This window comes from Sebastes umbrosus, chromosome 15 (genome assembly GCF_015220745.1).
Source record: "Sebastes umbrosus isolate fSebUmb1 chromosome 15, fSebUmb1.pri, whole genome shotgun sequence".
Lineage (NCBI taxonomy): Eukaryota > Metazoa > Chordata > Actinopteri > Perciformes > Sebastidae > Sebastes > Sebastes umbrosus.
Window position 1 is genome coordinate 24192013 of NC_051283.1, and position 15305 is coordinate 24207317.

Here is a 15305-nt window from a genome sequence, read left to right on the forward strand (position 1 = left end):
AAAGCTAACGTGAGGCTATAAACAAACTACACAACGATCGCATGAGTATACACAACGAGGCTGTAAAGGCGGACGAGGCAGCGTGATGAAGTTTAGTAGTCTCATTTAGCCGCTTGTTAGCAACCGCCTTTTTAAATACACGTAAAGGCTTCAAAATTCACGAGTAGGGTATTTATTGATGTATTTTATGTCGTAGAACAAAACGTTAAAATCTCTTAAGCATGTGTTAACCACAGACCTTATTTCAGGCATCTAACTAAAAACCCATTAAAAAAAACATTAACTTCCACATGAGGGAACTGGAAGTACTAAAATACTAACAAATTTCCGGGTTTTAGGACTCATTCCTGTAAGACATTTTTAGGCGACCAAAATGTTACAATTAACTTTCACAAACTGTGGAGGTGTTAAAGATCTAAGACAAAAACACGGACAACTCCCAGACCACACAACGCCATGGTAGCGACCTATCAATCCCAAGGTAGCCACGCCCTAAAGCATCTCCTGCTTTATGGTCTATTTGACTCTAAATGGGACCATAATTTACTAAATGAACATCAGGCTCTATTGAAGAAGACTTGAAACTATTGATTGAAACCATAAACTCATGTTTACAATGTTTACTGAGGTAATAAATCAAGTGAGAAGTAGGGTCATTTTCTCATAGACTTCTATACAATCACACTTCTTTTTGCAACCAGAGGAGTCGCCCCCTGCTGGCTATTAGAGAGAATGCAAGTTTAAGGCACTTCAGCATTGGCTTCACTTTTCAGAAATGTAGGTTGCCCACTGGTATAAACTGTTCATCCTATCAATGTATATATGTTATATGATTGAGTAAGTGTTCATTTATACGTCTACTAAGGGCATAGGTTTTGTTTCAACATGCAAATTTAGCGGGCGTCCTGGTGGTCCTCCCACAGGAAAATTTGAGCGTCAAACACTTAATTTCCAGAATTCTTGGAATTTTTATGCATCCATTTATGGTGTAAATGTCTTCATTTATGTAAAGGAATAATTCAGGTGGCAGGTGACAATTCACAATATAAAAATATAATGGGCTCTCGGGCATTCTGTATAACTTTCAAATATTTATTCTCCTGTAGGTATACTTTTCTCATTTAATGTTATGTCTGCTGAGTCAACCCACATGTAGTAAAGTAACCTCTTTACATGTGCATGTGGCACTTATTATTAGGTTAATGTTTTATTATACGTTTTTTTTGTTTTATTATATGTCAGTGATAAATGTATTAATTTGAATTCATTTATAAACACCTGGACTTCAGTAGCTCATCCCACATCTGTGTTCTCTGAGAAGTCATGATATTTTGAGAAAAAAAAATATTACTATAATAAAAAGTCATAATTTAATGAGAATATAGTTATAATATTTTAAGAAAAAATCGACCTGCCCTATAGTCTGCTATACTTGGACTCTTGACGTCTCCTCACTGCACATTTTAACTACTGTGTTTTCATTGTGACCTTATGTGAAGCATTCGCACCAATACGAAAGTACTGTTTATTTGAGCATTACCTACTGTATGAACATAAATCACAGGATACAGCCATTTGCACACAAATTGGTATGTAAATATAGATCACTAAATATATTTCTATGCATTGACTATTTCTTGCCAGCGTCCTCAGAAGTACTGTATGTGGAGAGCACATCACGTGTATTTTAACACAAGTGTCTTTCCGCTGCCTTTGTACAGTTGTGTGGTGGAATGAATTATTCAATAAAATATTCCTTTTCAAATACTCTTGTCGCATGAGTCTTGCTTTCAAAGTCTGATTTACAATGTCATAAAAATCCTTCATGATGCTGTATCCATTTAACCCTTTTACTGCCAACACCAGCTCCTCTGTTGCTGGGCAACAAGCTCACAAATGGATCCATTGTCTTGAGGGGCATGTTGATCCCTGTTAACGGCCACCCACCTCCTTGACCTTCAGCCAGTTTGTGTGATTCTTTTTTTTTTTTTTTGTGTACCTAGGCGGCCATTTTGGGGCGCTAGGGGCTTCTGACACGTTACTGACACTGAAGTGTTAACGGCTTGTTTGACCTTCTTCTCTCCGGCTGTTTCCTGCAGTAAGAGCTTTAAGTGTCCTGAGCTACAGTAGCACGGTCAAGGGCATCATTAATAACAACTGACACTGCTGGCCGGTGCCCACTTACTTTAAGTCTTTTATTTTGAAAATATCTACATTCAAGCAGTGGTGAAAAGTAATAACTCAGATATTCTGCTTAAGTGTTACCACATTTCAGAAGTACATATTGTACTCTTTACTGCATTACATTTATCTGACACTTGGAGTTGTTTTCAGATTAAATTTTACAAACAAAACATAATTAATTTATATAATATGATAGTTATAGATTAAACTGACAGTATATAAAACTGTTCAAATTAGCAACACCTACACCAGCTATAACATTAAAATGCTGCTTGTGTGTTGATACTTCAGTAATTATATTCAAATAATATGATATAGTATACGATATTATAACACTCTGAAAAGGCCCATTATGCCCAATGAGTACTTTTACTTTTGATACTTTAAGTACATTTTGCTTACAGTACTTTTGTACTTTTACTTCAGTCTTGAATATAAGACTTTTACTCGTAAACAGAGTATTCTTGCATTGCTACTTTTACTTAAGTAAACTATATGAGTACTTCCTCCACCACTGCATTTAAGACACATAATCATACATGCAGATTTCTATAATCACAGTATTCTTCTAATTTAACAGATTTTTGTTTAACACACAATGTAAACTCTTTCTCTTAAAGTAATTTTAAGCATCTTAATTACACACTTCATGGCTGCACCAGTCCATCAAATAGAAATATTTCGAAGATGTATTATGCATCATTTTATGCATATTTCCCCCCAAATTCTGCATGTCATATTTGGTATCTTTTGGAACTTTGGGACCCCAACTAGAATTTAAAATAATTTTGTGGGTTTAAACTAATGTTTGGCTGCACAACAGGTGTTTTGATCCACTTGTAGGCCGCTGCATCTAAAGTGGTTTTAAACACTGTTGCACTGTAGCATATACATATCAAATAGTGTGGTTGACTACACACACACACACACACACACACTGTACTGGGCTGGGCCATTCAGGGCCGGGGACAGGTGTAACGGGCACCGCAGCATTTTTCGTGACGAAAAAACAACAAGAGTCCTCTTCATTTTGAATTACCGGTGCGTGTTTTATGGTTGTGATGTCACTCGAGGAGGCATACACACACACCAATGCCAACAAACTATGCAAGGCACTCTCAATTTGTGAATCAGTGTGTTGTGCCCAAGAACAGCTGGTTATCAAGCCAATAACACAACACTGTTATTAACACACAACCTGCTCTATGCAAGTATGTGAAAGTTCATATTTATACATGCACACCAACCCGTATGCTCGCCCCCCTCCCCCCTCTACACTTTATCCCTGTTTCCCATACCTTCAGCTACACTAATCTCATACTTGTGCCCAGAGACTTTCAGAAGGGAAATTTGCTGTTGAATGGACTTTACATGCCGCTGCCTTCAGAGCAGACCATTGTGCTCCCTTCTCTCTCTATCTGAACTTAGCCCTGGAGGGACCAGATCAGTGCGTATTTAATTAAAGCACGGGTAATGCACTAGGTGGCTAGATAATCCGTTTTGTACTGATACCCCCTCAGCTAATAATTATTACATGGTTTGTGTTTCCTCACAAGGGGGTGTTCCCTGTCTGTTACCTTTTACTCTCCAACTCTTTTTACTGTTCTTCCTCTCTGCTTCTCTTCCTCCAGTTTCACCACTACTTCTCTCTCTCTCTATCTGACTCTTGCTGTCTCGCCCTCTCATGTTCAAGGTCCAAGCCCCTGCAGTGCTGATGGGATGACGCAGTGCCGTCAGTTTCAAGGTAATCTGATGTTTTTTTTTATGCAAGAGGCCTCAAAAACATGCAACAGCACATGATGCAATGCTGCACGAGACCCACAGAAGTAATCAGATTCATTGCCTGGTGATGAATGCAGGTCTTTGATTTACAATGTTTGAATTTACAAGAATGTTTTGTCTCAATGAAGTTTGATTACGTTAACATGACAAAATCAATACCTTTACCTTATCAGCTTGTCTTGATGTGATCAATACATTCTGTTGTTTCTTTGTTCATTTTGATCAGTGATGATAGATGATCTCTCAAGTAGCTAAGGGCCTTTAGACAGCTGCTTACTCTGCCCCGCCCCCATGATAAACATACACATTTACCACACACTCACTATCACACTCACAAAATGAGCATGCACATACATTCACGTATTTGTACTTTCCAACCTCTTCCATGAATATGACGCAAGGCCCGCTCTAGTCCTTTTGGTGCCCAAGGTGATATTTGGATTTATTTTCATAAATAACTGTATTTATTATAATATAAATAAACCATTTGTCCCTGATATTGTTGGCTAAAAAGTAGGGCTGTCAATTGATTAAAATATGTAATGATGATTAATCGCATGATTGTCCATAATTAATTGCAATAAATTGCAAATTAATCGCACATTTTTTGTTTGTTCAAAATGTACTTGTCAAGTATTTAATACTCTTATCAACATGGGAGTGGGCAAATATGCTGTATTTATAATACATATATATGTATATATTTATTATTGGAAATCAATTAACAACATAAAAAAATGACAGATATTGTCCAGAAACCCTCACAGGTACTGCATTTAGCATAAAAAAATATGCTCAAATCATAACATGGCAAACTGCAGCCCAACAGGCAACAACAGCTGTCAGTGTGTCAGTGTGCTGACTTGACTATGACTTGCCCCAAACTGCATGTGATTATCATAAAGTGGGCATGTCTGTAAAGGGGAGACTCATGGGTACCCATAGAACCCATTTTCATTCACATATCTTGAGGTCAGAGGTCAAGGGACCCAGTTTTTCCTCGCCAAAATTTAGCGCAAGTTAAATTTTGCAAATTTGCGTTAACACATTGTTATTGCGTTAACTTTGACAGCCCTACTTAAGCTTTTAGTCCGTTTCACTACAATTTACACTTTTATTAACAAATATGTACACACAAGAAGTATTAGAGCTGCATGACATAACTTTTGTGATTAAAAAATGCCAATAAGAGAAAACAATTACAATATGCTGAAAGGTTATTTGGGAATTTTTGCCCAATGATGCCAAAAACATTTTACCTACCGCGGCCTGATATGACGTGTGAATGGTTATTTTCTTAAAATTCTTTCCTATAATGTCAACTGTATAATTTAGCAACAGAGCAGAGATATTCATCTCGCTACCTGCCTCCACCCACTCACCATCACCACACCAATTAAACACAATAAGAAGACAGGCTGGCTGGATGATTATGGAGAAACTCATTTCCAAATGGCATGCCTCAGTTGGTCTGGCTTGTACGGCAGATGGGGATTGTAAGAGTAACACTCATTCATCCTGGCAAGCTAACCGGCACTATACTTCTGCAATTAAGAAGTTGTGGGCAGTCAAGTGAACTTGACAGTGTTTTTCATATCAGTGCTGCATGTTGCAGATATGGGTGTTATAGAGAAAGAGAATATAAGTGAAAAGAAATGACTACAGGTTATTATTACACAAAATGTGTTCCAGATAAAAGGAAATTGAAATCCAGCCCGTAACCCCAAATCTGAATGAATAATGTAAATTAAGTAATAGGCATCCTAATCTACTTTTCAGCCCCACTCAAGCCTGAAGGCGAAACCTTTCTTCTTTTTTTCAATAAAGCTCTTATTTCCAGTCTCTGTAAGTCAGAGCAGTAATTCTGCTGCTTCATGCTGAGGAAAGCAGCCTTGTGCAGACTAAAATGTCTATTTCTGACGCTTCTTGTATTTCAAATTAATTTGAATTCTGATGGCTCACAAAATAATCCAAGCACAGCTATAATACAGTATAAGTAATACATGCATGGATGGATGCATTGAAGGATTTGATTTAACACAGAGTAGACAACATAGCCATTTATGGGATGAATTTGAATTATGCTTACTAAAAAAAAGTTATAATGACCCATGAGAAGCAATCATGTGGCGTAAAATGCCTTGAGGGCTGATGAAGTCAGATGTGTAAAGCTGTTATATAAGAGCAGACCAGCATATGGCGCTGTTACCCTAAATAGCCTCAACAAATGTGCAGTGCGCCCTGCTTTTACCGTAATGTTGGCATTCATTTCGAAACATTTTAGAGGGAGGGGGTCAATTAAAAAAAAAGATGAACATGGATTAACTTTAATCTTAAAGGATGAGACATTTCAGTTCCTGTAGATTATAATATCTTCTTATGTAAACATCATTTCTGCACACCACCAACAGCTCTACTCTGCACATTTATAGGCTGGTTTTTACTGTATTACACCAATAATGTACAGATAGATAGATAGATAGATAGTATCTTTATTGATCCCGAGGGAAATTCAAGTTTCTAGCATCACAGTTCCTTAGTGCAAAACATGTTAGTATAAAGGCAGTAAAAAAGTTAGTAGTGCAAAGTACAAAGTACAAAAAAATATACCAGATATAAAAATACAAGGAGATGAAGAAAACTGTTAAAACTTAATATAGTGCAGGGTAACAACTGTGATACACCACTATTAAAAAGTGCAGAAGAGACTGTTAAAAATGAGTATAGAGCAGGGTAACTCCAGTAGCTTAGTCTATGACGGTGCACTGTGTGCATTATTATCTGTCCTGCAGACCGTCCTCCTTTGTCCCCCTCCCCCCCTCCCAGAGAGGTGTTGTGCAGTTTGATGGCTCAGGGGACAAAGGATTTCCTGAGTCTGTCTGTGGAGCACTTGGGGAGCAGCAGCCTATATATACCCATATACCATACATATGTATACATACATATATAAATAATAATAAAACTGTAATACATAAACCAAAATAAAATAAAATAAAAAAGTTTCTGACTCTCAGGTTGCCATATCCTCCTGCACACCGAGTAAAAAAAGTGTCTTCCAATTACTTTTTTTTGTGATTTCCTTCCTATTTAGGGTTAAAAGAAAATCTTAACAATTTAGGCTTGTTAAACTTTATTTTTATTGTCCACTGTAGTGGACTAGAGGACTATTTCAGTGTGAAAAGACAAAAAAAATGAACAGATATGGCTGTAGAGTGATATTAAACCAAGAATACATTCAAATTGATTAAAAAAAACAAACACATGCCATATCACTGGAAAGCCTAGGATGTCCTCTTTACAATACACCAGGGGTTAATAGAGTAGGTCAAAAGAGTAAGAGGATATGCATGTCAATGGGCTGGGTCTCAGGAGGATATAGGACTATTGAAATCTGTATACTAATTAATTAATGTACCATTAATGACAAAAAAAGGAGACATTTTTCAAGGTGCGCCTCTACTTCATCATTTACCGTAATCAACTCTCGCGGAGTAACTCACGCGATAGTACGCGGTAGCTGTAAAATCCTAGGAGCAGACAGAGCAGAGCAGGGAAGTTGACATGTCAAGAAAACAGATAAATTATCACCACACAGGTAACATTACACGTTGTCTAATGTGCTATTACATAAAGATGAACACCCACTGCGGTTGTTATGCTTCACGTCGTGTCGGAATACTTAAAAGGACACAGCAAATGAAGCTTTAGTGTCGTGTGGTGTGACTGTCCAGGCTATTAACGTTAGCTTCACATACTTTAGTCAGTGTTGTTTAACTAGACTAACGGTTGGTTTTAACGGTTGTTGGTTGCTTAGTGACAGCTGTTGGTTTTAACGGTTATTGGTTGCTATAGTGACAGCTGTGAAGCTTCTACAGAGCTGTAACGTTACTGCTATTAAATGAGAGTATAAATGTACTTCATTAACCACATAATACCACTGTGTGGCTGACTTACATCTCTCTATATGCATTTATTACTTCTCATTACACATTTACTAGCTACATCCTTGTTTACATTACAGTTCCATTCATTTTGCAATTACTGTACACCTGTCTAGATAGATAGATAGATAGATAGATAGATAGTAACTTTATTGATCCCAAGGGAAATTCAAGTTTCCAGCATCACAGTTCCATAGTGCAAAACATGTTAGTAAAAAGGCAGTAAAAAAGTTAGTAGTGCAAATTACAAAAGAATATACCAGATATAAAAATACAAGGAGATGAAGAAAACTGTTAAAACTGAATATAGTGCAGAGTAACAGCTGTGATTCAGGACTATTAAAAAAGTGAATATAGTGCAGAAGAGACTGTTAAAAATGAGTATAGTGCAGGGTAACTCCAGTAGCTTAGTCTATGAAAGTGCACTATGCACCATATATATCATTTTATATTTTACACATGTTATTTAACTCATCCCTATGATCAACTTCTGCACTATTTCATGTCTTAGATTGTAATTCATACTTGCATTATTTTCTTTTTATGCATATTTGTATCAGTATTGTTGTAGGGACCCTGAGATCTACTGTGAGACTTTCATTGCCAACTCTGTAATTGTTGTGCATATTACAAAATATTTTTGCAAATGATGAATAAATAACTTGAACTAGATAGGGTTGCATACCGATACTGATACCAGATCGAATATCGGGCCGATACTGACTCAGATAGCTGGATCGTGTATCGCTGACAATGGGGGCCAATCTATTAAATTAATTTCTATGTTTATATACTATATACTGTACATAATGTTATATACTGGAATTTTAATTAATAGTTTTGTGACAATTTGTTGTTGCATATAAAAGTTTTACACTTGAATTGTAATTTTATGTTAATTTTGTTTCAGGTGCATGATTTATTATTTTGATAATAACAATTTAGTAAATTAATATTTTTGTATTTATTTATTACATTTTATCTCACAAAATTAAAGTTTAAGTCAAGCATGACCCCAAAAGAATGATCCCTGTCACTTCCACACAGTGAGGCATACAGCTAATTAATTAAACACTGGTATCGGACTGCTACTCTGTGTCCGCCGATACCCAAAGCCCAGGTATCGCTATCGGTATTGGGACTAAAAAAGTTGGATCGGTGCATCCCTATTCTGCACTATTTTATGTCTTAAATTCTCATTTTTACTTGCATTATTTTCTTTTCATACGCATTTGTATGAGCGATATGTTACTGATGATACACGCTAAATGATATGCCAATATCCTTATATATTAAAGTGACTACCGGTTTTTTTTTAGCCATTCATCTCAAAAGAAAAGCTGTGACTTCCATTAACTTGTCCTACTTTCTCTCTCCTCACATTCCTCTCCTTCTGTAAAACACTTCATGTAGGCATGTAAGGGTGTGCTGGTGTGGAACAGCCCCGACAGGTAACTTCACCTGGACCTAGACCTCATCCTCCAGCATCTTCACCTGCTGCCTCCATGACAACCCCTCCACTAGTGTCGCCTTTTGGCGGGCAGCCTCCGCCACCGCAGCAGCAGCAACAGCAGCAACAGCAGCAGCAACAGCAACAGCAGCAGCAGCAGCAGCAAGCCGTGATGGCAGGACGTGATGTCAACACGGCCTCTCTGTGTCGCATCGGCCAGGAGACGGTCCAAGATATTGTCCTCAGGACCATGGAAATCTTCCAGCTCCTCAGGAACATGCAGGTCTGTTTCACTCTCTGGCTACACGCCTGTCAAATATGGATACACTCCCCCTTCAGTTCTCTGTTTGCCTCTCCTTTTGTCTTTAATATTCTTTGCATATTTTCCCCAAAGCCCTAAAGCCCTGACAAGACACTTAATGCCATAAGAACAATAGCGTGAGAGGCGTAAAAACTGCAATATGGAGACACACCATCATTGAACAGATCTATACAAAAGATTAAATAGCAGAATATAATCATAAAAAGCCAAACAAAGTAAAAGAAATATAAAAGAATATACTAAAATAGTAATAATAGGCCTGATGGTAACATGACAGAGCACTATTATGCAAATAACAAAACAGCTGTCATTCAGGAAGGCAATTCTTTAATGTGTTTTGATGCCAGATTTAAAAACAAGTCGGTGCAAGCAGATTGAATACTAAAATGGAAAGCCGTTCCAAAGCCGAGACATCAGTACAATCAAGCTTCCAAAAGCTTGATCGACCTGTGATTTTTAACTTCAACTCAGTTCATGTAATCTGGTGAGTATGTAAGGCCTTATATGGATTGTAAAAGAAAATTGTAACAAGTGTGAAGAAGTTTAAATCGTGGGTAATGTAGGAGAATGTAAGCACCGTTAGCTGCGAGCCGCCGGCTATTTGACTCTAAATGGGAACATAATTTACTGTTTACAATGTTTACTGAGGTTATAAAACAATTGAGAAGTAGGCTCATTTTCTCATAGACTTCTATACAATCAGACTTCTTTTTGTAACCAGAGGAGTCGCCCCCTGCTGGCTATTAGAAAGAATGCAAGTTGCACTTGCACATTGGCTTCACTTCTCAGACCCGGAGGAAGCCCACTAGTCGCACACAGTATGTTGTCTGCAATATTATCAACGTATAGTCCTTATGAGTCATACTGATAGCTCAAATATGTCTTTTATTTTTACATTAGTACAATGAAGTGACGGAAGTGATGGCGGAAAGTTGTTGAATTACATTCAAAGTTAAACTAGTGGATTCCTTAAGCATTTTCTTCAGGATATCAGGAGTCTTCAGTTTGCTCTGCAGTTCACATGTAGTTCAGCTCTGACGGTGACCTGAAGACAAGGTCAGCATGAGTTTATCATGGATGTCTGCCTGCTCCTCTGAGGCGCTCCTCCTGCACGTTGTTAAAATCACAAGTCAGAGACGGGCCAAACAATCACGCCTCCGCCACAGAATGCACAAACATCATTGTTGTGACTTGTTTTTTTAGATCACAGGCTGTCCTTATACTCATAAAAATCTTGATTTATCTTCCCTGTCTCTTTCCTTCTGTCTGTCTGTCTGTCTGCCCCCACCCCCCCTCTGTTTCTTTTCTCTGTGCTTGCCCTGAAGGCACGCTTGTTTCATGTTATGTAGGATGTTTATAATCAGACAGTGCTGCCCCAGAGGCTTGTCGATTCTCTCAGTTAAAACATGTCTTGTTACTCTTTAACACCCATTGTAGTTAAAAGCCAGTGATGCTGCCTCAGTATGGGAGAGTGAGTGAAAATATTCAAAGTGCGGCAGCTGAAGCATTTAACCTTTGATGCAGCTGAGTTTTTGTGTTTTGTAGTTTAAACTGTGATTTTATTATATTATCAAGAAGAGTTATTGTTGCATGAACACAAACACAGTTTGCTCTCATTCTAAAGTAGAAAGGAAACTATCACGTTGTTATCTGTGTAAATGAAAGTGTTGTGCATTAGTAGAAGGCTGCTAATGAACTATTACCAGTTAGGGAACAACAGAGGGTTTGTAGTGCCTTTTGTAGTCAGCAGGGATCAATGGCTGTTTCTTTTTATTAGCACTAGCAAAATTGTAGGCTTGTACTTTGCTTAACACAATGTTTCCTCTGTGGTTCTTCTCAGCTGCCTAATGGAGTCACTTACCACCCCAACACCCACCAGGACAGGCTGTCAAAACTCCAGGAGCACCTACGGACGCTTTCTGTGCTGTTCCGCAAGCTGCGCCTCGTCTACGACAAATGCAATGACAACTGCGCAGGGGTGGACCTCATACCTCCAGAGGTGAGACACTGTGACACTGACAAGATTTGACATCATTTTCTCATATTAATTTGATTAGAGGGCAAATGGATGTGCGGTTTGGCCAGCTTGAATACAGGTAGTCATTTCAACCAAGTTTTTGCACACTATGAAGTCTTACTGACAGTTGAGAGTCAAAGAATCATGCTCACTGACAGTCACTTGTTGTCATAGTGATAATGTTTTGGTCCTTAAGTCCAACATACAGTACATGGGCCATGTCTCTGAGTGTTGTTGCTGTAGCACACATGGACATGTCATACAGACAGAAGTGGTAATCAGGGTGCAGTAGCTGAGTTGGAAAATAGGTCAGTGGCGTATCCTGGTGCGTCGACACGTAATTGCTGGTCGCCGCCAATGTGAGGGCTTTCATTGAAAACAATTAGTGCAAGCGTTTTGATGTGTGTCAGACACTGCAGGTGTGTGTGTTGCCTTATACACCTTTTATCAGGTAAAATATATATATATGTAGTCAGACAGCATTGGCACCATATTTAAGTCCTTAACCTGACCCAGGAAGAGTCGAGCAACTCCTAGCATTCATACAAATTAAGATCAATGAGCTTTCCAGTTTGATCGCAGTCAGTGAAAGTCGTCGTTTGATGTGACGGTCATGTCGACCCTAACTAGGACGCTTAGCCTGTGGAGGTCCACTGTGGCAACCAATAGAGCGTAACATTTGAAAAGGTATTACAGTTTATATATCAAGTCATGCTGTGCTGAAGAAGATCGTGCACATTCAGCACAACCCTTTACGGGAAAAATCATTGTCCTAATTTACTCAGTAATTTGTGTTTATAAGAGAAATTGTAGCAACTTAAAGGTTCTCGATACCAGGGGTTCTCAAGCTCAACCCTTTTTAGGGGAGAACATTTTCCAAGGACCCCTTCTTAATCATAACATTGATTAAGCATATACTTACTACAATTTGTACTCTTACATGCCATTGGAACTATTTGTATTAAAACTTTCCAACCTAAATACGTCAGACCTGTTTCACAGTGATACACAGAAACACATTTCAATTTGCATCATGTTAAGATGAGATGGGATATTCCTATTTCAGTCCCAAAGCGGGGACATTTGCAATGTTATTGAATGTTAATACCACTTATAATACATACCTTTTAAATAGAGGGTGATTTTATTCAAATTGCATTTGGACTCAACTTGGCAGCATTTATAGCCTGCATTACAAGTAATTGATCTTAAAAGCTTTCAGAAAAGGAACAGTAGCAGCACAGTCCTAATAAATCCAGATGTTTAAATTTACCAGTCTAAAGCGGACTTTCAGTAAGTGCTTCAACTTAAAAATAATGAACTTATTGCTGTGTGTCACAATCATATCAGAGGTTCTATAGGCCCAAAGCTAACGTGGGTGGGAGTAATGGACACAGTATGCTTGTTTTATTGGTGCAAATGGTCCCCATCTGTAGAGATGCATCTGTGTAAATATATAGAGGAGTTATGTCTACCTGAGCAGATTACGAAGTCACTCTCCCTCTGTGTGTGTTGTAATCAGAGTTGCTCTGTGCTTTGTTGACATAGCCGGGCTGGCTGAGGGTGCCTTTTATGCATGTTTGTGAATGTGAGCGTGCCCCACTGGCTAGCTCACGGCTCTGCATTGCTCTCATACGGTGGTTACCGCTGATAACACCGTCCCGAACCACGGCGCCGTTGTGGAGGCGTAGCGCCCGCCCTTCGGTTCCACCCCAGGTTAACACTGTTCAGCTCTGTCAGCACTGTAGCCGTTTTTTTCCACGGTTAGCGCTGTTAGCACCGTTAGCTGTGAGCCACTAGCTCAGCCATCACCACTTTGAGAGTCGTGCAGAGGCAATAGAAATGCTCCCAATCTCACATTTAGCACCTTTAATGTGCCTTTAAATGGACTGAAATGTAATAATGCAAAAAAATTTAATAAAATACCATGCTTATATTAGCTTATTTATTTACCACTTTTATTTTTATTTACATTTTATTACATCGTCACTTTACCAACTCTAATTATTACTCACTTAAAGATATTTTAGCCTCCATATGGAGTAATAAATAGCTTTAATGTAACTGTATTATATTTATTTAATCTTTATTTAAACAGGATAGGTTGGCCGAGCATACGTGCTCTTTACAGCAATATCCTGTTAACAGTTTAGCAGAATAATAGAAACAAAATAACCAGAACAGACAGAGTCAATAAATAAAAGTAAACCTGACAGTAAACAAGGTTTAGTCTCAGCGAGAACAATCACAGGCAGGCAGAGAACATTGTTATGTGAAGGTAATGGCATTAACAAGGCTTACTTCATTTTTGACCCATTTAGAAGGTCATGTTCAGGTTTTATATTTATCTATTGATGGTTACATTCCCACCCAACCTCAAATCAAGTTATGCTTTTAATACATATACTGTACACCTGCCTCTGCAGTTAGATCTGACATGATGTGGTTGTAACTACTGTGGTGTAATGGTGGTGGAACTACATTTTTAATTTGACGTGATTGATTGATCCTTCCAGATGCAAACGTCAACACATGCTGTATGAGCTTGTCAGTTTTTTTTTTTTGTGCTTTCAGCCACTGCCTCATATAGCCCAGCTTTCCACACAAACCGCCTGCTAAATTAGGAAGCTGTTAGTTTATAGGAAGTAGGCCATTGTTACCGCCACACCCCCCTCCTTGCTCACACACACACACACACACACACTCAATTTACCCTGGGGGACTCTTATCTCACCTACTCCCTCTAGGTCTGTCTTTTCTCCGCTCGCACCAGATTCATTGGTCGGTTCAGGTGAGTCTCCAGAGTCTCTTTACCGCTGGTTACGCTCGCCATCCACCTTCAGGAACAACAGCTCAGCCACACTCAATCCCTGCCTGCCTGCACAGACGCACAGAAACACACACATGCATGTGCACAATTGTGACACACAGCCACTAAATATATATAGACGTGCATGTGGTGCACTGTAGCATGTCACAAAGGCTCGTGCACTTACACAAACACGCAGTGGCTCACTGGGCACGCACTGTTGGAGGCTCCACGCAGGGCTATAGCTAGGCTATCCACCACTGTTTGATTGGATTTATGACTGCGGCAGTCCCTTCCCAATTTCTACAGATTGGCTCGGAGCTAATCTCTCTCACCAGACTCCTACTGAGGATAAAGGAGGGTGTGGGAGGAGACCAGTCTCAAATTGGAACAAATTTGTGATGGCTGCCACCGTGCACATTTTCCGCATTGAATAATACAGTCGCTCAGAAGCATTTCCAATGATCTATCCACTGGTTGTTCAGAATGACTGTCGTCTGCGGTTCCACCCCTAAATCAAAGCCCATGAGGGGTTCACTTTGACATTTTCCTTCGCTGTAATAGTGTAAATCCTCATTGAGTCATTACGCCATCTAGCTATTTTCCCCCCCTTTCTTATTTCCACCTTATTTAAATGTTTATTCGTTTCCCCCTCGAGGCTGTGAGACCCAGTCCGATGCTGACCAGCCAATAGCTCAGCTCGCCGTGTTTGTCTGGGGCTGAGGGTTGTTGATTTTGGCCCCAGCTTGCTTGCCATTTATCATCCCACAGAATTCAGGTGCCTGTCTGACAGCCGCTCA

General features: G+C 39.0%; 1 protein-coding gene across 1 annotated transcript in view; it reads left to right on the forward strand.

Annotated features, from left to right (window-relative positions):
• The first annotated feature begins 7455 nt into the window (after positions 1-7455).
• The window catches only part of med30 (mediator complex subunit 30), a 44996-nt gene continuing 37146 nt past the window's right edge, over positions 7456-15305 (forward strand). The window contains exons 1-3 of the mRNA XM_037795406.1: positions 7456-7561; positions 9321-9640; positions 11520-11678. Coding sequence (XP_037651334.1) covers positions 9413-9640; positions 11520-11678 — 387 coding nt within the window. The 5' untranslated portion in view covers positions 7456-7561; positions 9321-9412. The remainder of the gene's footprint in view (positions 7562-9320; positions 9641-11519; positions 11679-15305) is intronic.